This window comes from Zootoca vivipara, chromosome 10 (assembly GCF_963506605.1).
Source record: "Zootoca vivipara chromosome 10, rZooViv1.1, whole genome shotgun sequence".
Lineage (NCBI taxonomy): Eukaryota > Metazoa > Chordata > Lepidosauria > Squamata > Lacertidae > Zootoca > Zootoca vivipara.
In genome coordinates, this window is record NC_083285.1 from 51,176,166 (window position 1) to 51,189,956 (window position 13,791).

General features: G+C 42.1%; 1 protein-coding gene across 2 annotated transcripts in view; it reads right to left on the reverse strand.

Annotated features, from left to right (window-relative positions):
• Positions 1-13,791, reverse strand: part of BRAF (B-Raf proto-oncogene, serine/threonine kinase) — a 55,028-nt gene that overhangs the window by 37,813 nt on the left and 3,424 nt on the right. For both annotated transcript variants that reach the window (XM_035126517.2, XM_035126518.2), the window contains exons 2-3: positions 9,387-9,488; positions 6,003-6,266 (exon numbers count right to left, since the gene is read on the reverse strand). In XM_035126517.2, coding sequence (XP_034982408.2) covers positions 6,003-6,266; positions 9,387-9,488 — 366 coding nt within the window. The remainder of the gene's footprint in view (positions 1-6,002; positions 6,267-9,386; positions 9,489-13,791) is intronic.

Here is a 13,791-nt window from a genome sequence, read left to right on the forward strand (position 1 = left end):
TATGTTTTTGGTCAACAGCAATGCCTGTCACTCCTGAACATTGCCTCTGCTGGCTGGGGCTGACGAGAGTTGGAGGTGAGCAACATCTGGAGGGTCACAGTTTGCCCTTCCTGCTCTGCTCTAAACCCTGTCCAAGTGATCTAAGGTTGTAGTTATCAGCACGTTTTAGGGCAGGGGATTCATGTTTCCATTGGGTAATACATGAAGGAATGCTTTTCTAACTCCTGCCCCACCCTTTGGTGTGGACTGAGTTTAGCTGCTGCCTCAAAACTGCCAGGAAAAGATTATGAGTCCCCCCCCACCTGCACCCCATTATATTAATAAAATTATTTATTTATTTATTTATTTATTTATTTATTTATTTATTTATTAATACATACCCTGCTTTTCCCCCTGATGGGACTCAAGGTGGCTTACAGATAAAAACAAGAACTGCTAAAAACAAAGAAAAGCTGATCATTATGGGTTGAGTGAGTTCTAGTTGCTGTGCCCCACCCGTCCTCGTTTCCAACAAGGGAGGACTAAGCGACTTCCAGCTACCTAATGCCTCAGAAGTTCTTAGTGGTGCCGCCGCCTCATACAGCACCAGGGGAAACCGAGTACAACGGCAGTATATGAATTCTGAACAATCCTGGCTTCATCTGGTCTCCATATGGTCACCATTTCTGTTCCTCTACCAGATCCGAGTACAGTGGTACCTTGGTTCCCGAACGGCTTAGTTGTCGAACAAATCGGCTCCCGAATGCCGCAAACCCAGAAGTGTTACTTCCAGTTTGCAAACGTTTTTTGGAAGTGGAACGTCCAATGCGGCTTCTGCTTGAGTACAGGAAGCTCCTGCAGCCAACCGGAAGCCGCACCTTGGTTTTCGAATAGTTTCGGGAGTAGAACAGACTCCCGGAAAGGATTAAGTTTGAGAACCAAGGTACCACTGTATTCTATTTTCAGAATCTTTTTAAAAAATGCTTAGAGCGCCTTTGGGGTTATAAAGTGGGGTATAAGTACCTGCAATAAATGAATGTTATTGGTCATATATACAATTTTTCCAAAGTTCTTTGCCTCTTCCCAATGTGCACCCATGGAGAAAAGTTGTACGGTTGACATTTAATGTGACTATTTTCAAATTCCTTTCAGGTAAGCTCACACTGCCCTCCCTTCTTCTTAAGTCATGAAGGGACCGCAGAACAGTTTATACCCAAGTACTGACAACTGTTGTTAAGAAGGAGCCTGGTCACCACTGGCAACTGGAAGCTGTCCTCAGGTAAGCATGTGATGACTCAGAGCCCCTTATTTATAGCACATTCCCAAGAAGTACAACACTTAAAAAAAGAGAGTCATCTAAACATGGTCATTTCTGCATTGATTGGCCTCTGCAATTAACCATCTTAGTCAGCACCCAGTCTGACTTGCAAGCCTTTTGCAAGAGAGCACTGCTGCTTGTAACCTTTCCGTGCCTAATAAATACTCAATAAATTAAGCTAAGTTAGCAGATTGTTAGGCTTGACACATGTTTCTTCGGAAGGAGATTTTATCTCTTCCTGTTTATATTTTCCTTGCTCCGAGCTTGAGTCATAGAGTTAAGTGTTCATGTGCTTATTGGCTAGTTGCATCTTCTTAAGCAGGAGCATGTCTGAACTATCTTATTAGGAGAAAACAGTCTCAAAATTGCCTTTGTATGAAGTCTGAGAACTATGCAAAATTAACCATTGTCATCGTTACATTTATGTCCTGTTGGTGCACATGAGGCTCCCAGGCAATAACTGGCCCAGACCCAGGTCTACGTTGCTTTAAGAAAAGTGGTAGCCTCACATGCCCTGAGACTATATACTGGACTATTCCATTAGAGAATGAGGAGCTTGAGTAATGCTTAGAGGCCATCTTGTCCTTCTTGGGCTTAGCGCTGGCAGTTAAAAATAAAGGCTTGGGCCTAAGTTCTAGCAAACACTAGCTCAACATAAAGAAGGGAGGAGGCATGTATCCTTGCAAAGTGCTGCACAGCCTTCTTGTAAATAGGTGACTGCCAGTTTAGGCAAAAAGAAAATTTGTTTGGTCTTTGGTCAATTAGAATCTGAAGGAAAGTGAGGAAAGGAAAGCTCCTCTGATCCCCCACCCCATATTTTTCTTTGTGCTGCTTCAAAGAAACATCATGGGTGGTTTTTTTTTAATCTTTTAGGTTTTTTTCTAAACACTATTTTGCAATCCCAGAAGAGGTATTTTTAAACATACACAGCAACAACAGATTTTTCTGAAGCCTAAGGCCAGAATTCCCCTCATTAAAGCCATTTTAAAATTTAAATATGGCAGGATAGTAACTTGCAAGGCTACATTTACTTCATCATTCCATCAATATGTCCTTTTGGACTGAAAAACAGAGATATGCTCTGATGAACTTGGACTAAGTCTTACCCAGTATCTGGTGCAATCTCCTGCTGACTGCAACCATCTCTAGAGGAGGAAAACTAGGGGTGGAAATATGTGGTTGAGATAATATGCCCTCCTCAATTTCCCCATTCTCTGTTGCCTAAGCCGCACTGTAGCACACGCAAACTGCCAACCTCATGGGGAGAAGTTCCTGGCCTGCGAATTCACCAATCTGAGAGGATCTTAAAATTAAGGCTTCGATTCTATGTACGTATATTTACAAGGAAGTAAGCGCTCCTGAAATTTGTAGGACTTTCTTCCATGTAAAACACGCATAGGATCCAGCTGTAAGAAGTTTATTTACGATGCACAGGTCCAACGTAAGAGAAATTTCTCCAGTCAGGTGGGGTTTCAGAGATCTGCCTCTGGGAGAGGATTGCATACATATACAGTGGTACCTCTACTTACAAATAACTCTACTTACGAATGTTTCTACTTACGAATGGAGCTCCGTCCGCCATCTTGGATGCGGTTTTTTCTACTTACGAATTTTTTCTCCCAGTGCATTCCTATGGGATTCGACTTACAATTTTTTTCTACTTACAAATGTGCATTTGGAACGCATTAAATTTGTAAGTAGAGGTACCACTGTACTGGGCAAGGCAAGTAAAGTGTGGAGCACATGCTGCAGATATCACTTCCACCTGACCTGCATCCCATCCTGCACACAGGACAGTTAACAAATACAAAGGATGGGATACGTTTTGGCTACTTGAGACAGCTTCTGTGGGACTGTCTTGAATATGTACACTCCACACCCTCCGTTTACATTTATCCAAACCAAGTTGCTTATGCACCAGAAAAGGCACACTACAGTGGTAACTCTCTTAACCTGAGGTACCACTTTACCTAAGTGTTTGTAACCTGAGGTGTTTGTAACCCAAGGTACCACTGTACCTTAGAAAGCTAGGAAATCAAAACTGGGTCCTGGAAAATAGATTCCTATAGCAAAACAGGACTCTTCTCCACAGACTCCCCTCAGAGATAGGCATCCACCCCATGTTCCATTTGCTCTGTTCTTACCACCCGCCCCTTGCAAATTCATGATTCAGCTGCTACAACAACGGCCAGCTGGTCGCCCCTTGGAGGAGGGAATCCTGGCTTGGGACCAGCAGCAAGAGTAGGGATATATGCAGTATTAAAGAGGCAGCGCTACAGGGGTTGTTGCATGTGCTTTCCCCCTTATGAACTGTATTCCCCAAAGCCTTTTCTATGCTGAAGTGTTAGGTGTATTACATAGTGCAATTACAGAGCGACCTCAACTCACCCTGTGTAGCCAGCTGTAATTTCTTTGGGCACATGTGTTTTAATTAACGTAACGTAGGAGACCAACTTTCCTCATTGCCTTAATTTTTTTGGGGGGGGATACCCTCTTTATGTTATGACAGTGTGCTGCTCAGAACCTTTTGAAGCACGTCCGCAATTAGATAGAAGTTCAGGAGATGTATAGAAGCTGTAGTGTGTGATAGTTGCCTAGTCAAATCCCAGAAGTCAGAGGCAGATCTGAGCAAGATTCCCAGTGACTGGAAAACAAGGTTTCGATTCCCTAGATAACACTCTGCCACTTCCCACAACCAGCAAAATATTTCCCGCATGAGTAGCTAAGAGCTCTTGGATGCATAAAGTGACGTCTGCCAACAAATCTTCACTCAACTTCACTAAGAGCAGAAGACTGCAGCCTTAGACATACACAATATTGCAGTTAAGCACATGCTTAAGTCTCTCTCATTGAAAGCAACCAGAAACTAAAAGTCCTTTGGCTTCACTAAGTTTTACCCTATAACTGAAATTAAACTCTAAATGGCCCTAAACTCAATTTCCTTTCCCCCCAGCCGCGCCCCTTCTATTTTGCTCCTTCATTTTTGTCTTGTCTCCACTCTTAAAATACCACTGTTTTCCTTGTCTGAACCATTGGTAATTACAGTTTCAGCTTCTGTCACCTCACATCTTTTATGTAGCCTCCCCCCCCCAAAGGAAGCACGTCTTCACTCTTCTCTCATTCCTAGACTTCATGGTCTCCTTGGCAACAATAAGCCTTAAATGTGCACTAGAAAATTTCTAGAAAGGGGGATGGATTAGCAATGTGCATTCTCTGTGTACCAAAAGCAGGTCCAGTGTCAAAGTCCAGGATCTTTTTTTAAAAAGCCTACAGTATTTTATTTTGTGCAAAAGACTCTCCCCTGCCACCCATGACCCTAGAAGGATAACCCTGTTCAATTCACCTTACTACAGTGGTACCTCGGAAGTCGAACGGAATCTGTTCCGGAAGTTTGTTTGACTTCCAAAGCGTTCAGAAACCAAGGCTTGGTTTCCGATTGGCTGCAGGAAGATCCTGAAGCCAATCAGAAGCCGCTGAAGCTGCGTCAGGTGTTCAAGTTCCAAAGAATGTTCGGCAACCGAAACACTCACTTCCAGGTTTGCAGCGTTTGGGAGCCAAAACGTTCAAATCGCAAGGCATTTGTCAACCAAGGTACGACTGTATACCCTTCTTACTTGCTCTGCTAAAGTTCACCTGTGTCCAGGAGCCTTTCTCCCTTCTTCCGACTCCCTCGCACTATACTGCATCCTATTGTCTAAAACAATTTCCTGTGCACTATGCAAAAGCTCACCTCCCCACCAAACTTCAAGAATTCTCTACACTGGTGAGCCCTTCCCTGCCCAATTCTTACTGCCCGGCTGCACACTTGCTTTCCATGTTCCTCCTCCATTTGACTTTCTTGGACTCCTTGAGAAGAAGCATGGGGTGCAAAGCTGCTCTGTTTGCAGAAAGGCCCCATGTGCTGGGAGGAGGAGGAGGAGGAGTTTGCCGGGCCAGCATTCTCCTCTCGTTTGCCACTCAGCGATGACAGCTTCAGCCACAAGGCCCCCAATTCCTCATTTCTGCTCTTGGCAGGCACGACGCACATAAGTGGAACCTCGGGCACTTCATGCGCTAAAGGGAGGAGCAGATGGCTTCAGGTTCTTCTGTGCCATCGTGTACTGCTGTGCACACAACATGGCTGCAGCCCAACTACCCAGCCCACTGTGCATGGAGAGCGTGAACACATTCCAAGTCATTTCTACATTCTGTACAGCATGTGGCACATACTTGGCATTAAAAACCACTGAACAGAAGTAATCCCTCCCCCGCTCTCACAAAAGATGTCGCGTCTCACAAGAACAACAGCAGCAAAATAATCCCGTGTTGCGACTCTTTAATTGCATTTGTAGTCAAGCTCTGCATTCAGGATCCCTCAAATAAATCACTTTGCTTACTCCACTACTTAGTGTATCATGCTGTGGCAATGTATAAGGCAGGGGTTGTCAACCTGGTCCCTACCGCCCACTAGTGGGCATTTCAGGATTCTAGGTGGGCAGTAGGGGGTTCTATGGTACAAGCTGAATCCTCCTTCCATTGAGCACTGGTGGGCAGTAAGGAAATTTCACCATCAAGAAAGATGCATTAGTGGGCAGTAGGCATAAAAAGGTTGCCTACCCCCGGTATAAGGATTATACTATACCTTTCTTTGTTTTCCCCTTGTCTTAAATAACATGCTTTCCTTTGACAAGGGGACAGAAAGTAAATTTCTGACAGATGTGCTTACCACTGTCCTCTGTTTGTTGGGTAGGAAGACTCTAACAGTAGGCTTCTGTGGAGATTTAGGGTTATTCCGTGACAAATCTGTAGGGTTCTGATAAACTGAGAGGGAAGAAGGTGCTACAGAGAGACTAGAAGATGACGATGATGTGACGGTATCTGTTGAAGCTGAACTGGAGACAGAGAAATCAGTTCCATTGCCCATGGATTCCAGTAACTGCTGCTCCCTCTGTTGCAGTGCATCTAGCTTGCTGGTGTACTCTTCGTAGGCCTTTAGAAGGAAAAGGTTAATTTAAAAACAGTGATAACCTGGATGTACACTTTTGAGATATTTATAGCCTCTTAAGGACTGTGAATACCATCACTGGGACAGTACCCAACCCAACCTTCCAAAGAATGCATTCGGGGATGATTTATAACCAGTGCTTTTTTTAGGGGTGCTCAAGGGTATGCAATACCAGCACCTCATTTTTGTAGCCGTTAAAAAGTGTGGCACTTACAGTAACAACTTCACCAGCACTTATTTTTCTAGGAAAAAAGCACTGTTTATAACAAAGAAGGAAACGGTGGAAACAATATTATTCATTCAACAAGCATTCTAGTACTAAGCCTCTGCCCCCACACTGTCCATACATGTGTCACGATAACCTTCAAGGGAAATTCCATGAAGGATCATGAATAAACAGATCTACTTCTTCTTTGCAGCAGAACTACTGGTACATGCTTACAAGGCATCATAATATAACTCAAGGCTGGGGAGAGATTTGCAATGAGGAATTAATGGGAGGTGGAGGGAAGAGTCCAGAAATCTAGAGACTGAGAGAAATGACAGGAATATGAATATCTAAAAGAGAGTTATATCCAAATAAATTTAAGGCAGAATTTGACTTTGTACATATATTTTAAACGTGGTATTTTAATTCTAATACAGGATTCTCTCCCCATTCTTCTTTTTATGAAAATTTTGTCATCCTGCACCTAAGTATGTATGCATGCTCAGGTTTCTCTGAAATAACAAGCATGCAGGAATGCATAAGTGGGCACAGAACTGATGCAGTAATTAAGAAAGACAGTTACATCAGAAGCAGAGTAGCAAGCTATTATGGCCGTTTTGTCAATATTCCTTTCCCTTTTTTCCATCTGTTCTTCCTTTCTTTTTGACTTGCAAAATGTTTGTGCAACGTCTTAACCCAGTTTCAAGACCAAGTTTAGATATTTTCCACAACACTCCAAATCTAAAATCAGAGGGGCCATTTCTATGGATTGGTATGTTTACCAGCAACCAGCCAGAGTCTGTCTGTAGGGCTCATTGTAGCTCATCCCTCTGGAGTGAAGGGCCTTAAACCTAGAGCAGGCATCCCCAAACTTCGGCCCTCCAGATGTTTTGGATTACAATTCCCATCTTCCCCGACCACTGATCCTGTTAGCTAGGGATCATGGGAGTTGTAGGCCAAAACATCTGGAGGGCCACAGTTTGGGGATGCCTGACCTAGACTGTTACACCAATCGCCAGAGACCAGAAGAAACTGTCAGAAACACTAAAGGGATATTCAGAATTGTAGATGTAGTATCTTCTGGTTCCTGGCTGTTGACCACTATCACAAACCCAGTGGCTTATGCAAAATACAGGGAGACAGGCATAGGGAATTATTGTAATCTTATTCTGATTTGTTGAAGAAGAAGAAATTGCTTTATGCAAAAGCAGGACATCAGACAACTTGAGAAAATAAAAACAGCATCTCAGATGTAATTGCAAAAAAAGACTTGTGCATGCCTAAAATGGGTAACCTAAGGGTTGTTTCTGGTTTTCTAATAGGTGGAAAGAAATGTTTTTGAATATTGCTTGTGCAGACAGGACAACACTTAGGGTTGTACTGCATATAACAAAGTTCTGCCGAATAACCTCCGCTCACAAAACAGAGGGTAGGATCCAATTAAGTACTTCTCTTAGCACAAGAACTTCCACTTGCATAATGGAACTGCCTCTCCTCTCCACACCCCTGCCCCACACTGCCTCTGGGTGGCTGCAGGTAAAACCCAGAACAGATGATGGGCGGTGGGGCGGAACTGAAGTTCCATTGTGCAGCCAAAATTCCTTGCACTAGTGGGACTACTTCCTTGGGTAACACTCAGAACCACCCCTCCCTAAGTCCACTTTAGAGGGTTGGGCAAACCCCCAGAGCAGATTTGCCTCTTTGGGCAGCCTGTGTGACAGTCCAGGAAAGATCTCATTGGAGCGTATTATTGAATAACAATCCCACCCACCCACCCTGCAAACAAACATTGAAATGGTTCAAGTCAGACGCTCCTCTCAACCATTGTTTGAAATACCATAAATAAGCCACCTACTCACACGTGCCATGCTTCCCTCTCACAGCTTCTCTCTCCTTAAGCCAGGCATCCCCAAACTTCGGCCCTCCAGATGTTTTGGACTACAATTCCCATCATCCCTGACCACTGGTCTTGTTAGCTAGGGATCATGGGAGTTGTAGGCCAAAACATCTGGAGGGCCGCAGTTTGGGAGTGCCTGCCTTAAGCTGTTCAACGCTAACCAGAGTTTGCAGGAATGTTTAACTCAACAAACTTGTCCTCAAAACCAGAAACAGAAACCATGGTCTGCTGATTCAAAATGTCAGAACAAACTATGGCTGACCGCTAAAGAAGACATGCAGAAGAGAAAAACCTCATGTGAAAGGGGAGGGCAGAACATGCGGCACATTTCCAGTCCTTTGAGCCATTGCTTTAGTGGACTCTCTCTCTCTCTCTCTCTCTCTCTCTCTCTCTCACACACACACACACACACACAGAGAGAGAGAGAGAGAGAGAGAGAGAGAGAGAGAGAGATATTCCATTTCTTCTTTGCTGGAAACATGTTGGAGATTTTTCTTTAAAGACTGAAGAAAATCAAACACTATTTGAGATTATGTTAGCAATCCTAACCTACACAACCATCCAGAAAGTGCTGCAGAGTTGTCCGCTTCTGAGACATAATATAAAATAGCCTTTTGAATGTTTAAATAGATTATGTATACTACTTCACCCTTGTCAGCTTTCATTGTCACTTGCTTAAAGGAGATAATCAGATTTGTTAAGCATGACCTCTCCTTTACAGAGCTAGGCAAAGTCCCTTTAAGCAGGCAGTACCTGTACAATGGCTACAATGAGGACTGTGTGACAATGGATTTAAATCCCACCACCCAAGGTGATCTTATAACAAGGTGTTTCAATTTTTCACAGAGCAGGTGAATATTCGTGTGTGTGTGTGTGTATAAATGTTAAGCAAAACTACATTAAGAAATACTTTAAACAACTAAAACCATTTCCTGGTCTCCTAACCAATAGATACATTATTTCATAACCAGATATGGAACACCTGCAACTCAGCACTTACCTCTAGGTATATAGAAGGTGGATTATGCTCTCCTCCAAACTTGTCCAGCAGGGCTTCTATGTGTTCTTGTGTTAATTTAATCATTTGTTTTATATTCCACACCTAAAAATAAACAGGCATGTGTTTCAAAAAAAAGCCTGACCAAGCACGTTGGAAAGTTTTAAGCCCATAGTTGATGCACCTCAGAGAAATGCTGAAGGTCAGTTCACCTTTGATACAGTTAGCACTCCTCTCTGCAGGCAAAGGTGCAGGTCTACCTGTCCCTACTGGTACAACATGACACATGCAACACTCAATTCACAGCATCGCCCCTGCCTTCCTCTGGCTCACAGAAATGAATCCAGCAAAGAACTACAGGCTGTGGAGTGCGGGTCTGTGCACACCCACCACAGAGTGCGCAAAATTAATGTGTGATACAGGTGGCCCATGTGCAAACCTGTCAAAATAACACATCCCAGCATCCCAGAGATTCCCAGTAAGGTATCATTAAAAGTTTACACTACTCTACACTAAGCATGAAACTATTTATAGAAGACACACAAGGGTAACAGTAACAGTTAGCCAGAAGCCAACACCTAAGAATTTAAATACTTCCTCCTGTAAAAAAAGAAAGAAAGAAAGAAAAGCTACAGTACATATATCTCCTCACAGACTTAGCCATCTGTCTGTGGAAAACAGTGCTAGTCAGCTTCACCCAGGAACCAACGTGACTGCTTGAAAAGATTTCCCCCTCTTCAACCGTAACCAAAACCTAAGCGTTATTACACTGCAAAATTCTACATCGAGTTTATATTGCAGAACTAAATTATGAAGGCTTGGGTTCTTTAGACAAGAGCATTGGGGAGACCCCTAAGTACCCTTCCCTCACAAATAATGCAGTATGAATTCAATTCTATACAGCTGCTTTCTCCATGCAAGTTACAAGGATCTGGATATTTATACTGCAAACCCCATGAATTCATTGTTGAACTTCATAGAGAAATGTTGGCAAGACCTAAGGAAGGCTGTTATGTAACATTGTGAACGAGCCCATTTTTAAGGCAAGGCTCAATAGGCACAAATCATACTTAGAGAAGCAAGAATGCTATGAAACCAGTGGGTGATCATTTAAATCTTCATGAACACGTTAAGAGTTGCAGACCTAAGTTGCAGACCTTAGAGTTACCGTTCTTAGGATGCATGGAATGTGAAACAGTGGAACAGGAGTTTACAAAGAAATTGGACCGTATTAACAAATGGCTTAACAAAGAATATGATTTATTTTTCCACTATAAAAATTCCGCGTAACTTAACTCGATTACCTATCACTCTAAGAACTTTGTAATGTTTTACTCTTAGGTCAGGCTTCCAACTGACTTTTCCATGTTACTTTCAGTTCCAACTTATTATCTGTCACCATCAAAGGTTTAAGCCATTTTATAATAAAAAGCTTCTAGAAAAGTTAGTCTCAAATGCACCCTTCTATGCATTATAACATGTATTATAACTATGTGAGAAGACTACACCTACAGGCCTACACGCGAGGTGCTAACCTCAAGTGTTACCTTTGGTGAGGGAACATCTGTTCCCGCTTCATAAAAATACAACTACTGTACTAACGAGGTAAGCGTGTGAAAAGGTATCAATACTAATATAGAACAAAGCTTCGATTAATAAAGCTACTTCCTGTGTTTCTAAAATCAGGTGGTGAGAAATGGGAGCCAAAGCAGGACCACTGAGAAACAAGAGGAAGGCATCAGCACACCCTGGTTTGGAAGGTGTGCTGAGCACCCTGGGGTTTGGAGAAGTAGAAAAGCTCTTAAAACCAAAACCAAGAGGGTGAGCTCAATGAGGACTGAGCATGCTCAGCAGGCATGAAATGGCGAGTATCAGCTGCAAAATGAAGTGGAAAACTAAGAGAGGGAAGGTGGATATTGGAGGATATGAGTAGATATGACACAACATACACAGCAGCACGTCTGTTAAAAGACAATGATATGTTTAAAAGTTTTGTTGCAAATCCAACTTGTACCATTTAAAAAGCTTGTGTCTTTTAACTCCCCATTCTAAAAAACAAAAACAAGAAAACTGGTCTTCCAAAGGTTGATGAAGATGCTCAAACTTACAATCGACAAAAGGAGAGGACAGCCAGTAAGACTGAGCATCTGCACATTCTTATTCTTTACACCTGGCCTGAAGAGGGTTTTCTGGACTGCCCACAGCAATCATGACAGGACACCATGCCTTAGCTCTCTATGACTTTGTGGGTAGAATATGCAAGTGCTGACATAACATATGCACACCCCACAACAGAATGCAGAACACCACAATGCGTATAAACTCAGAAGTCCCATTGAAACTCATGTATTTTGCATCAGCTGAAGTTTTCGCATTCCAAAAGCAGTCCCTTGTAGAGTGTGTTACAGTAACTCAACATGACATAAATGTGTGAGAATCTCACAAGCCTGCTGCCTTTTCTGGGAAGGGGCAAAGTTGGCACATCAGCATACACTCCAGAGCATACATCCATGCCCCTAGGTATCCAGGAGCACCAGATTTTTCAAGTGAGCACAACTCCTTCTCAATATAAGCTAGAACCTTTCCACTGGATCAGCACTTTTGCAGCACTAGAACACTTTTGTCATGTCTGGATAAAGTCCCAATTCCATTACAAACCTGAATTGTTTCACAGACAACTACAAAAAATATTTTCCGTGACCCAACTATGCTTCTTTCAAATAAAGGGCTCAGAAAATCTGAATGCAAGTATTTCTATTACAGCAACTAAAAAAACACAATATAAACATCTACAATAAAAACATAATCACTGCTTACAGCATTTTCTTATAGAATTATAAGGAAGTATTCACTTTTAAGAGATCAATTAAAATCAGTGGCCACCATTCTTAGGAAGCATTCATGGAGCAGATTCACAAGTGAATACTGTCAGTTGCGTAACTCTAATCCTTCCAAAATAGGGTCAATTTAAAAGTGAACAAAAGTGTTAATATTCATATATGTTCTGTTCTCTGTATTAAAATGCAGAGTCAGTGAGTTATACAGCTCATCTAATTTTTTATTACGGTGAACTAGGTTATATTTTTTTAACTGACAAGATTGATTTTAAACCTGAACAAAATTGAATTGTTCAGAGTCTGTGAACTGACTTTTTTTAAATTAAGCACTGTCCAACTCTTTCACTAGTAAAGAAGACTTTCCCTGTCACATCATAACAGTACATATTTATTATTATTATTATTATTATTATTATTATTATTATTATTTACTAAAGCTCTGCAATTAATTGGGAAAATATGCAGGGACCTTCCCAGCCCCCCAGCAAGGTTGATTATAGTCACCTTGCATTTCTTTCCAAAAAATCCTACATTAGCTTTTCAAGCTGAGTTGGCAAACTATGTCATTTTCAATTTACAACTTTGCTAGAGTGCCCGGACATTCTTCAGGTTGCTTGCAGGCAGTTTATCAATCTTCAACACTTGCCTGTTTGCACCCATTGATCAATTTCCAGTTGCACTCTCTTTTAGGCATCAAAAGTAACCACAACACCCAGGCTGCCTGCACAATTTATAACCCACTAAATCGAATGAAGTCTACCAGCTCTGTATAGCAGCTTAGTGAGGGCAGGGGACTTAATAAGCAAAGCCTGGCTTTGCTGACAATTTGGGGGTACAGAAAAAGGGGAATATGGCAACCACTCGACAGGCCGGATTACATGACTGGAGACTGCAGTCTGGTGGATCATTAGCCATATGAGTCTGTCATAGATTTTTTTAAACCTTTATAGACCACAACCAAAGTGCCAGATTAAAACTACATTTCATGCTATCCAGCGAAGACGCCCTCTTGATTAAGCCCTATTGATTAAGCACGCCAAATTCCAGACACATAACATAAGCCTAAGCTTTCATCGAGAGAACAAAATCGGCTGGAATCATATGCATGATCAAAATCAACAACTGCATCCTTACCCGCTGTCCAAACAATCCATCTCCAGCATCAAAACAAAAGCTTAGCTGAACTTTCTTGAAAGGCAAAATAAGGAGACAGAAAATTCACAGCATTTCCATTTACCGTAATTATCCTCAACTCAAGAGTTTCAAAAGAACTGCAACTAGACTACAATAAGCATATTTTCCTAATGATCTGCTGAACAGCAAAGTGTGCAAGACTAAGGAAGATAGCCACAAAAGATAGGTGCATTGATTGCTATCAATCTACCACTGTATGTTCTCACTTTTTTCTTTCTAAATATATTTATCTGCCGACATAATATCATGGATTACAACAGTGATTATTGTTACTTAATGTTTACTTATAATCTTATAAAAACCTCTAACGAAGGGGAGTCCACAACATCCCAAGGCAATCTGTTCCACTGTCGAACAGCTCTTACTGTCAGAAGGTT